This window comes from Chinchilla lanigera, unplaced genomic scaffold, assembly GCF_000276665.1.
Source record: "Chinchilla lanigera isolate Chin_1 unplaced genomic scaffold, ChiLan1.0 scaffold00068, whole genome shotgun sequence".
NCBI lineage: Eukaryota > Metazoa > Chordata > Mammalia > Rodentia > Chinchillidae > Chinchilla > Chinchilla lanigera.
The window spans coordinates 7,808,788-7,821,337 of record NW_004955469.1 but is presented as its reverse complement, the minus strand read 5'-3'; the positions used below and the strand labels follow the sequence as shown (position 1 = coordinate 7,821,337).

The window sequence follows — 12,550 nt, the reverse complement described above, 5'->3', positions numbered from 1 at the left end:
GACCTTGCGCTTGCCAGGCAGGCGCTTTTGCCGCTGAGCTAAATCCCCAGCCCCCGTTATTTGCTCTTGAGGCTTGAAATTCTTCAGTTCCTCTGGCCTTGAAGGTTTGTGTTGAGAAATGTGCTATGATTCTAATTGGTTTACCTTTATATGTTATTTTTTCTTTTTCTCTGGCTCCTTTTTTTGTCTTTTTGAGACAGGGTCTTGCTATGCAGTTCAGGATCACCTTGAGCTCACTTTGTAACCCAGACTGGTCTCAAACTTGCAGCAGTCCTCCTGCCTTAGCCTCCTGAGTGCTGGAATTACAGGTGTGAGCCACCACGCCAGGCTTCTCTGGCTGCTTTTAAAATTCTGGTTTTGTGCTGTACATCTGGTTATTTAATAAAGATCTGCATTGGTGAACTTCTCTTTTAATCATAATTGGCATTCTATAAGCATCACTTGCTTGTATTTTAAACTTATTTAGGAAGTTTTTCATGATTTCTGTGTGCATGTTAGTGAATCCATCTACGTCTTGTCATCTAGTAGCTGCTGGATAGTCTTACTTTCTTTTTGGCTTCTTCGAGCTCTTTATCATAATTCACTATTTTGTCCTTAGCATTGGACACTCTGTCTTCATATTGGTCATTTCTGCAGTGTATGAATTCCATGGTTTTTTTATTTCAGGTATTTTGTTTGACATCTTCCCAGAGATTCCATATGCTTGTTGACTCTGTCATTCAAATTTTGAACCATTTGAGTAGCTCATGTAGTTTTTTACCTATTTCTCCAAATCTGCCATGGGCATATTGTGTGAAATTGCTGTAAACTTTTTGTCATTTCCTCTTTGAACTCATCTATTTTCTTCATCCCTGCTATGAAATTTTCATGGATTTCTGCTTTGCGGTATTTGTTTTCTTCTACCTTTGTGGTCCCTTGCTCTACCTTTGGAGAACTGCGGGAGGGCTCGGAGGTCTTCTGCTTCCTTTCTTCCCATTCTCATGTGTATCCATGTTATTTGTGTGTGTGTGTATATTTTTTTAAGGTTTTATATGGCCTTTTCCTTTTTCTTCTCCTTTTCTTTGTTAGGGGAGTGATACTGCCAGTTGGGAAGTAGGGAAGGGAGGAGTTTGTGTCTTATAGGGAGATTTTTAGTAGGTTGTTGCCTCATTGTGAATAATTTTCAGCTTTGTATGTCCAGTGCTAGTATTTACTCCTTCTGTTATTTACCTTAAACGATTTTAACTCTGTCCCTATGTTTTGCCAAAAGAATTGCTTATTTTTATAGCAGCACTCACAGATTCAATCTTATACCACTTCTATATGATAGTCCTTGCAGTTAGACTTTCCCCCTTTTTCTGTTCTCTATTCACACTGTGACAGTTTATTATTTGTGGTTACAATGAGGTAGTAGGGTGAGGAGAACAAGAGGTAGTTGGATGCGGAGTGTTAGTCACTAGGGGAGGTTTGAAGGGGGAATGTGTAGCTGAGAATAAAATGTTAATGTGAGGTCTGATTTTATTGGAGTACTTTCAGCTGAGTTGAATGAAGGGTTAGTATTGCTAGTTTTCAGAGGATAATTTGTGGGGCCAAGGGTGAGATATGGGAGAAAGGGGGTTTATGCTGTGTTTGAGGAAAAGTATTTGGTCCTCAGAACTTGATGATAAGGAGAGTAAGCGAGGTGAGATATGGAAGAGTCGAAGGCTTAGGATGGGGAGATTCGAGGAATAACAGTAGAGAAGATAGGAGTGCCTGACGGAGCTAAGTGTGGGGAGTTTAAAAACTGGAGGAGGAGATTCCATGTTTGGAAAAAAATATGTTAATAATACTGTCTCAGGGGTTTGAGGGAAAGAAACTAAATAGTGAGCTGAGACAAGGAAGACAATCTAGACATCTATTAAGTCAAAGCCAGTGAAAGAACAAATACACAAAATAACCTAATAAACACCATAAAAGAGCATAACATGCCCCACATTACCAACAAGATACATACAAAACTTAAACCTTTAAGATGACCCATGGTAACACAGATTAAATATTCGAATGAGACACTGCCGTGTGATTCCCAAGTAGCTTCTTTGCCAGGATGTGAGTGCTTATACCCCAATAACTCCTCTGCTACTTCCACTGCAGTACTGAAGCTAACTCAGACTCTGGACTTCCTCCTGCCAGGTTGCAGGCATTCTTGCAGAGTCTAATCCAGTCCTAGAAATTAGGAACTCTTGCTGTCCCTCTCCCTGGGTGTGATAGTGGATTCAGCAGAAAGGTTCATCGGCACAAAATTGTCCACTGAGTCAGGATTATTCCTATGCAATCAAATCAGCTATAGCAGTAACAGGCTAATCCATTACAGTGGTTCCTATCAGGGCTGGTTGAGAAATAACAACCATGAGACCCTGACTTGGGTCACCCTTTAGCCTAGAGAAGAAATGCACACTTAAGTCGTAGGCATCTCAATAGCCCAAGGCTTGACCCACAGTTAATGTGTACTAAAGGCAGTGGCTCTATGGTTTTTGATGGCAAAAAACTCCTTTTAACAGTAATGTTATAGAACCAGTTATCTAAATCCCAGGGGATTGGGGATCAAGTAATGCCAGAGAGGGGAAAATAAGAGGAAGAAAGGGAGAAAAAAGTTTGTTTCTTTGTTTTTAAAATCCTCTGTTGTGTTTTATGGGAAGGAGACAAGGAATCCTCATAGTGGTCAGGGTATGTTACATATTTAGAAAGGGATAACGTGGAAAACTGGACATAAAATTGGTAGTGAGAAACGGGGATCGGAAAAGATTCTTGAACGATACAAATATTAGGGACAAAGTTAAAAGACAAAAAGAGTTAAACGAAAGAAAACAAAAATTGAGAATGAGTAAGACACAGGAGAAAGATTTCAGGTGAAGAGATACAGATAAAAGTAGGAGGGATATAAAGGGACAAGGGAGAATTCCCTCACCCTCTATGAATTATATTGGGAGAAAAAAGGAAGAGGAGGAGAAGCACACATGCAGACGGGCTTTATAAATAAAAGGTGAGTGTTTGGGTTATACCATAGTAAAATAATTGTTGAAATCCTAACCCCTGAAACCTTAGAATGTGACTTTATCTGGAGATTAGTTTGGGAAATAAAGTCAAACTTAACCTGTCCTGACTGGTGTTATAAAAGAGCCATTGAAGATGTGGAGACGGACACCATGTGAAATGGAGGCAGAGAGCCGAGTGTGCATCTCTAAGCCAAGAAAAACCAACAGTTGCCAACAGAAGTTAGAGAATTGGAACAGCTTTTCCCTCAGAGCCTCAGAGGGACTGAACTTAGGGGTACTTAACCGCTCAGCCACATCCCCAGCCCTTTTTGTATTTTATCTTTTTTTTCTTGTATTTTATCTTGAGACAGGGTTTTGCTGAGTTGCCCACGCTAGCCTTAAACTTGCAGTCTTCCAGAGACTAAACTGAACTGGGGCTTAGAGAAACAGAGGAAGCAAAGCTGGACTCTCAGTGCACGAAGTTATGAACTCGAGGCAGAATTTGCCCTCTGATCAGGGTGCGGTTATAACTGTCTTGTTCATTCACTGTCACTTAGGCTCTCTGAACCCCGGAAGGACATTGAGACTGTCTGAAGATTCCTAGGATCTTTCCTGTCTAATTTGATGATTAATGATTTATATTTTACTTGCTTTGCATTTAATCAGTTCTGTTGAAAATTCAAAGAATGAAAAGTAATGCACACTAACTTCCTTCCTTTCCCCATCCTGTCATCCTTCAGAACTTTCTGAGGAAATAACCTGAAAAGGGAAGCTGTTTGCAGTAGAATTCTAAAAAGAAGACCCTTCCCAAAAGTGTTTTGGTCACAGTTCTTAACACAGGTAGCAGTGTACGATCTGGGGCTGGAATGGTGCTTGATACCAATTCTGATGGAACACAATTTTTTGTTGTCCCTCTTTCCCATAGTATCGTCTAGACTGTCCCAGCCATCTTCCCCTCAGTCAGGCTGCCCATCACCCACCATTCCAGCAGGAAAAGTCATTTCTCCATCACAGAAGCACAGCAAGAAGGCATTGAAGCAGGTAAGCATGGCCAATCTCTTCATCAGAAGGGTAATCTCCCATGTTAAAATGCACAGTCTTTGAAAAGCTGTAATATTAGAGCCTTTTTAAAGGGAAATTTCATGCAGTATCCCAATTTGGCATTAGTAATTTATGCACCTCTGTGTATAATACCCATTGCAGGTTTGTACAGATGCTCTTACTACATTTTTAAAGTTTCTAGTTTGCTAAGAAGTTTTTTGTTGTTATTGTGCATGTACTTTTTAAATTACAAAGAGGAGCTGAGTTTTTCAGGTTTGTTTTCTTTGGAATTTATTGAGATGATCATAAAATTTTCTCTTTTGAACTAACACAGAATGGCTCAGCTAGTTTCTAGTATATGCTATATTTAACTGTCCAATGTGTTCTTTACATAATTTTTTTTTTTTTTTTGTCGTTTTGAGACAGGGTCTCGCTATGCATTTCAGGCTGGCCTTGAGCTCACTTTGTAGTCCAGGCTGGTCTTGAACTCAATAACCCACCTTTCTCAGCCTCCCGAGTGCTGGGATTACACGTGTGTGCCACCACCCCCGGCCTTCTTTACAGGGTTTTAAAAACAATGTTGGCAAATTTTCTCAAGATTTCAGTTTGGATCTTACAGTGTTTTTGTACTGTCCTGATACAGTTTTAAAATAAAGATTGCTCTAGCATTATAAAGTAAGTTGTATAGCTCTCTTTTTCTAGATTTTAGACAAAATTTACAGAAATTATCTTTTCCTAAACTCAGTAAGGGCTGGGGATATAGCTCAGTGGCACAGCACCTGCCTAAGTTCAGTAAATAACACCTTTTAAAATCATCTTAGCATTACAGTGTTATCTGTTACTATTAGTCTCTTGATTTTCTGCTTTTTCAACCAATTTTGGAATTTTATTTTTCTTAGAAAATGATCTGTTTCACCTAGTTTTTGTAGATACTGGTATAAAGTTGTACAGAATGGCCTTTATGGCTCCCCACACACTCTACCCTCCCCAGCAGTATTGTACATTTATGTCTTTTTTCCCCTAGTATTACTTGTCAGTTTTACTGGACTTTTCAAGGAACTAGTTTTGGATTTTTTTAAAGTTCAAATGGTCAGTATATAAGCTGATTAAGAATTAGGGAAACGTTAAAATAACAGATTATTTCTATCCTCAAATTTTGGTATATGTTACTGTTTTTGTTTTGTTTTGATTTGTTTTGGTACTGGGAATTGAACTCAAGACCTTGTACTTGCTAGGCAGGTGCTTGTGCTGCTGAGCTATATCCCTGGCCTGTGATTTTGGTATATGTTAAGGAGCTTAATTATATCAAGCATTGGCAAGTGTGTAGGAAAGTGGTTATTCATTTGCTGGTAAAATACAAGATTTTTAAATTCCAGTACCTCATGTTTAAGCAGTTGAACATTTTGGAATTTATGTTAGAAAAATACATACACAAACATAGAAAAATAATTGCATTTAAGTTTGTAATAGGAAGAACTTGCAAAGGTAGCTTCTGTAGTCTATATTCAGTTAGGGAATTCCTTAATAAATAATCGTATGGTGATACATGCCTGTAATCCCAGCACTCTTGTGGCTGAAGCAAGAGGATTTTCAAGAGTTTGAGGCCAGCCTGGGATAGAGTGAGGTCAAGGCCAGCCTGAACTGCTCTATCTCAAAATCAAAAATTATAATCATATGTCTTTAAGTTAGACAATTATAATGTGATTGTGCTGTAGATTAGATACAAAAAAATTGCCAAAAAGCTACCATATTGAATCATTAAGTTTTACTAAAAAGGTAGGGCATAACACCATTTGTTTGTATACATGTAGCCACAAAACAATACTATATTTAATAAGAAAATGAATAATACATGTATATATACGCTTCCATATATAAGTACAAAAAATGTTGAATAAGAAAAGTACATTGAAAGTTATGTAGGTTTTAGCTGGATATAATGGCGCATACCTGTAATCCCAGCACTTGGGAGGCTGAGGCAAAAGGATCCCTGTGAGTTTGGGCCAGCCTGGGTGACATACTGAGTTCAGGCCTAGCCTGAACTACACAGTGAAGTGTTCAAACCAAAAGTGCATTTATTAAACACTATTCATGAATTTGAGATTAATTACTACCTGCCTGGGTATGCTGATGTAGTATTTGTATTTTTCATAATTTCTTCAGAAGCTTTTAATAAGTATAAAATCATTTTCCACAAAGAAAGGGCAAATATTTTATTAAACCTTGTCAACTACTTCATGACACATATGTTATTATAATATGCACTTGTTACTTTTGGGGGTTTTTTGGAGTGTTTTTTGAGACAGGGTCTCACTATGTAGTTCAAGCTGGCCTTGAACTTACTGTGTAACCCAGGCTGCCCTCAAAGTCACAGCAATCCTACCTAGGCCTCCTAAATGGTGATATTACAGCCCAGCTACTCTTAATTTAACAATCAAATGTTAGGTTTTCTTTAGGGAGTATTAGTGTGGTATATAAACTAAATTCTTATTTCTAATATGTTTTTCCTAGTACTAGGTAAGAAAAATTACTTCACTAACTAGGAAATTCTTGTCATTACTTTTTTATTAGTTTTAAAATAGAGCTGTTGTGGTGGTACTTGGGGGATGAGTCAGGAGAATCACTGTGAATTAAAGGCAATTCAAAAAAGAATTAAAGCTGGGCATGGGGGCCAGGGAGATAGCTCTGGCATAGCACCTGTCCTGAGTTCAATTCCCAGTATCCAAAAAAAAAAAGCTAGGTATGGTGGCACATCCCTCTAATCCCAGCATTCAGGAAGCTGAGGCAGGAGGATCATAGTTCAAGGCCAGCCTGAAGTACATAGGGAGATCCTGTCTCAAAAAATAAAAGGGCATAGAGTTTATAAACTATTAAGGGGCAAGGAACTGTGTACAGTTCTTAATCAGAGTAGTTTAAATGATTCTGCTTCTGTCATATATCAGAATTTACATGCTCACAGCAGAATTAGATGGGATGGTAGTTCTATTGTGCTTTGTCTTAGCCCGGAATGATAGTGAGTACTGTGAGAAGCAAAGCATGAATTCTCTTAGTTCACCACTTGGGAAGCAAAGAATGAGAGAATAAACTTTAGTCAGGTCACTTTTTACACTCAGCACTTCTGCTTCACCCATTATAAGTGGTGTGGGGGAGCCTAAACCAGACCTCCTGCTGGCCCCTACATTTCTCTGTTGTCAGCTTGGAGCCAGGAAGCCAGCTGTTGCCACTGCTTAGACATAGCCTGAGATATTGTCTGAGTGTTAAAACAGAAGGGAACTCTGCTGGGGTAAGGGAATGGGAAACCGAAAAATAGCCATTTACTGTTTCTGTATCATGACCCTGAAGGTGAAAGCTTAAAATTAGATAGGCTCTGGTATACACGCATGTAATTATGGCACTCTGGAATATGAAGGCAGGAGGATCGCAAGGTCAGTCCACCATCGGCAATTTAGCAGTTTAACAAGACCTTGTCTAAAAGGGAGCATGGAGGGTGTAGCTCAGTACAAAGAAAGGGTTAACTTCCAGTACTAAAACAAAACAAAAACAGCTTAGCAAAGTCATAGATCTCCAGTTTTTTCGGGAAATTACTTTTTTGTTTCATAGTCACCTTTCCCTTCAGTTAAGTTGTCTCATACATTTTTCTTGATTAAAGTTTAAGAATCTTTTAGCTTTTCTGTTTAAATGTATTCTATAGTTTAAGAACCTCACAGAAATAAAAATAATTTGGAGTCACCAGAAGGTACCACTCTGTTCTTAGAGTCAGTATTGCCCCCTCTTCCTTCTCTCTGTTTACTACATTGCTTAAATTGTTGCAATTTAGTAATTGGTAAAATTTGGTTAAGTTTTATTGCTCTTTACCAAGAAAATTTAAGTTATTTACAACTTTTGTTTCAAATGTAGCACCTCTGAACCATAAATGAGGTAAATGTTTGCTTTTTTTTTTTGTTTGAGAAAGGATCTGGCTGTGCCGTTCAGGTTGTTTAGGCTGGCCTTGAGCTCACTCTGTAGCCCAGGCTGGTCTCAAACTTGCAACAATCCTCCTGCCTCAGCCTCCCAAATGCTGGGATGATAGGGGTGTGCCACCATGCCTGGCTTGCATTTCCACACAGGATTGATGCAAATAGAACTCTTGGTAAAGGATTTACAATGCTGTTTCCAGAGATGACTTAAAATTATGCAATTCTCTGTTGTACAAGATTGCAAAATCCTTGGCTTAGTGGCGATTTTTAAGTTATAAAAAATACTCGTGACTATTCTTCACAAAAATAGCCAAACTGTAAAGATTATTTAATCTAAAGATTATTTAAATCTTGTGGGGTTTTTTTGGCTCAATGTGGGTTTTTGTTCGTTGTAATAGATTTCAAAGAAATGGAATTATCAGCATGTTTCTCACCACTTATAAACAAATCATTTACTTGTTTTGTTTTGTTTTTGTTTTTTTCTGGTACCAGGAATTGAACTCATGACCTTGAGCTTGCCAGGCAGGCGCTGTGCTACAAGCTAAATCCCCAGCCTCAAGTCATTTACTTTTTATTATTAAAAACTGGTTGTTTCTTACAGTCTGCTTTCTGTCCATAGGCTCTGAAGCAGCAACAGCAGAAGAAACAACAGCAGCAGTGCAGGCCAGGCGTGTCAGTATCCTCCAACCAGCACCTTTCTCTCAAGACCGTCAAAGCAGCTGGGGACTCTATACCTGCCAAACCTGGTGGGCAACTTGGGCATTGTTTTCACTGGAAGTTTCTTTTTCCCATTATTTTTGTGTTTGTGTCACAAATTTCCTTGTACTGCCAAATCAGGATAAATACTTCTGGGATAAATAGGAAAAATTCTATGGCAAATAATTATATACAGTAGGGTTTGTTTTTGTTGTTTTTTTTTAACAAGCTCATCAATGGGATTAGCATGTAATAAGAGGCAGTAAATGACTAATGTCAAGTATATCTGACTTAATAATATTTGGAAGCTTCTAATCAGTAACCTTATGTCTTAGTTACTTTTCTCACTGCTGAGACAAAATACCCAACACTCAAAGTTAAAGGGGAAAGGTTTTTAACTCACAGTTTACAGAGGTTTCAGTCCATAATCAGCTGGCTCTAAGACTGAGTGTCACATGGCTAAGGGGCAACAATTTATGATGGTGGAAGATAGCAAAAGTAACAAGGGAGAATAAGGACAAGCTTCTTTCTGTCCCTTATAGTGTATGTAGGCTACCTGCCCTAGGCAGGTATAGCATTCACACTCTCAATCCCAGCATTAGACCATGAATTAATCACAAACTAGATTCAGCTACCTCTGAAAAGCCCAGCCCCCATGACTGCATGAGGCTTTAGGGGGACATCTAGACACAGACCATAATACTTTATAAATCTGTAGTTTCCAAGAAGGTACAAATGAATTATTTACTAGTTCTGTCCTTTAAAGTAATAAATTTTTCTAAGAATACATATTACCTTTCAGTTTCCATTGGACATGTTTGCATACCTTTTGGATTTTGCTGTTGCTATTTGTTCTGTGGTTTATCTATACTTATAATTTAGTTTAATGCCATAAGCAGATTCTATGGACCTACCGTAGAATCAGAGTTACGAGTCTTGCAGATCTCTCCTTTTTTGTTAGAAAGATTTATCGCCAGCACTAAATAGTATGCTGGAAGGAAGAGTTTATTTTTACTTTCTCAGACTCAAAACATTTGCAGGACTACTTCCTCATGTATAACTTTCTTTAGTTAACATGGAATGATTGGTTGATCTCTCCCTCTAACCTCAGTGCCACCAGTCTTTACATATTTTTTCCCCCCAGTAATATGGGAAGGAAGGCAGTCTGATGGACAGTCAAGCAGCCCCCAGAACTCAAACTCCAGCTTTTCTTCTTCAGTTAAAGTGGAAAATCCATTGCTAAGCTTGGGGAAGAAGTCTTTCCAGAGGTCTGACAGACTCCATACAAGTAAGTTAGTTTGCAGAAATTAGTTTTCATTGCCAAAATTTGTCAGCTTTATGTTGAAGATTCATCAGCTCAAAAAACAAAACAAAACAAAAAGATTCATCAGCTCTTTGGATTAGGCTTATGTTAATGTTAGTTATATAGCATGTTAATGTTAATTATATAGCATATATATTATTTCTTTTTGTTGTGAACTTTTTTTTCTTTTTTTTTTTTTGTCTTTTTGAGACAGGGTCTCGCTATGGAGTTCAGAGTGGCCTTGAGCTCACTTTGTAGTGCAGGCTAGTCTCAAAGTCACAATGATCCTCCTGCCTCAGCCTTCTGAGTGCTGTGATTATAGGCGTGTGCCACCACATCCCGCTTGTTGTGAACCTTAAGAGCTTTGTTATTTTTCCAGTACTGGCAGTTGAACCTAGGAGAGCCTTGTGCATGCTAAGCAAGTACTCTGCCACTGAGCTACATTCCCAGCCAGACATAAGTACGTCTATGGGCCGGGGATATAACTCAGTGGCATAAACGCCTGCCTGGCAGGCACAGCGTCCTGAATTTGATTCCTGGTACCAAAAAAAAAAACATAAGTACTTCTAGGGGATGAAAAGAAACTGGGACAAAATTGGTTTAGTATGTCTTTTTGCTGTATATGCTAGCCCTCTTCATCCTTGAGCTCTTCACTATATTCATGTTCTTCTTGTCCTCGCCTTGCCAAACTTTCACTTCAGAGAAATATGTTCTCAGTCATTTTGTGGTTTTCTTTTTCTCTGTCTACTAGTAGAATGCTTTGTTGTTTACATCTTATTCCTTAAATAGAAAGGCTTATAATTAAATATGGCAAATGGAGCCTTTATTTTCCTGACCTCTTAGAAGTCCCACTAAAATGAGAATATGGAAATACAGAAGATTAAATCTATGCAGGAGGTGACAAAAGCCAGAAGACAACCAAACGGGCAGGTGTCTGCACATTGTGCAAGACAAAAACTCGATGGCGCTGGAAAGCAGTTGTCAGTAGTAAGCAGCCAGCGGGGACCACAGAGCACCAGAAAGGCTCGGGCACTGGTAAGGCGATGTAATTCAGAAGAGAAAGGTGGAGGTAAGGTTTGTTTCCAGAGTTAAAAAGAAGCAGTTCGATGCTTCTCCCTACCAGAGGACAAGTTTATTTTGAGTTGAAATTGGTGGTAGAAACTGAATTTAAGGATACCATAAATAGTTGAGGACAGAAAATGAGTCATGGGCCAGAAATCTGGGAAATCAAGTAAAATACAAATTTTGAAAAGCGATTCTCTCCTACCCTACCTTCCACAATGCTTTTACTAGTGAGGAATATTTCTAACTCTCCTATTTCCTCTCTTCACCAGCAGGACCTTGGTGGACTGATAGCCAAAAAGTTTGATAGCCTCAAAAAAACCCCAAAAATTTGTGGCAGATTTGCAAGTTTCCACCTATACAGGTCATCTTGGTAACACTTCAGTGAAGCCCACCTGTCTAGAAAACACACCCATACACACAAAATTTCCAGGCAGTTTGTAATGCTGCTTTCTTTGCAATAATTACTAAAAATCCCCTTTGAAGAAAACTTCAAAGGGGAGATAAACTTCAAACCTTGAGAGATAAAAATAAAAGCAGTAGACTCTAGAAAGGACCATATTTAAAACAAATAACCTTAAAAATTACAATATTGCCAGGCATGGTGGCACTCACCTGTAATCGTAGCACTCAGAAGGTTGAGCCAGGAGGGTTGCTATGAATTTAAGGCCAAAGTAAACTACAGAGTGAGACCTTGTCTGAAAATAAAACAAAAATTATAACATCCACAGAAAGAGATTATGTTCACAAAAGACCTGAATACTGTTTTTAAAATGAAATTAAGAGTTCTAGGATATTAAATGACATGAGAACTAAAATTTAAAAATTATATTGAAGCCAGGTGTGGTGGCGTATGCCTCTATTCCCAGCACTTGGGAGGCTGAGGCAGGAGGATCACTGTAAGTTCAAGGCTAGCCTGGGCTACATAAGCAAGTTCAAGGCCAGTGTGCCCTACAAAGCGAGACCCTGTTTAAAAAAAAAAAAAATTACATTGGAAATATGGAAAGTTCCAGTTGAAGAAGTTCCTGTCGGGCCTGGTAGCATACACCTGTAATCCCAGAACTTTAGAGGCTGAGGCAGGAGGATCACTGTGAGTTTGAGGCCAGCCTGGGCTACAAAGTAAGCTTAATGTCAGCCTGAACTGCATAGCAAGACCCTGTCTCAAAAGACAAAAATAAATAAATCTAGAAAATATATCACATCAAGAAAAGTTGAGGGGCCTCCAGTGCATGGGGAGCCACAGGCGGGGAGTGCTGTTGCGCGCCGCCCCTCAGGCTGGCCACCACCGCTCAATAGAGGACTCCCATGACACAGAGAAACAATGACACAATTGGCCCACCATGCACCAGCTGCAGATGCCCACCCACAGACGTGTGTGAACCATTCAAACATGGAGAAACCCCTGCGAATACTGCCATACAACGGGCCACTCTTGCTCCTGCCATTGAGAACCAGAAAGGTCCAGAGTCAGCGGAGGAGCAGCTGCTGAACAAGGACTC

The 12,550-nt window shown here is 39.1% G+C and overlaps 1 protein-coding gene across 4 annotated transcripts in view; it reads left to right on the top strand.

Moving 5' to 3' along the window:
* The window catches only part of Asxl2 (additional sex combs like transcriptional regulator 2), a 137,710-nt gene that overhangs the window by 102,402 nt on the left and 22,758 nt on the right, over window positions 1–12,550 (top strand). For 2 of the 4 annotated variants that reach the window (XM_005400413.2, XM_005400412.2), the window contains 3 exons: window positions 3,919–4,034; window positions 8,610–8,736; window positions 9,831–9,974. In XM_005400413.2, coding sequence (XP_005400470.1) covers window positions 3,919–4,034; window positions 8,610–8,736; window positions 9,831–9,974 — 387 coding nt within the window. The remainder of the gene's footprint in view (window positions 1–3,918; window positions 4,035–8,609; window positions 8,737–9,830; window positions 9,975–12,550) is intronic. The other 2 variants (XM_013522575.1, XM_005400414.2) reach the window with 2 other exon arrangements.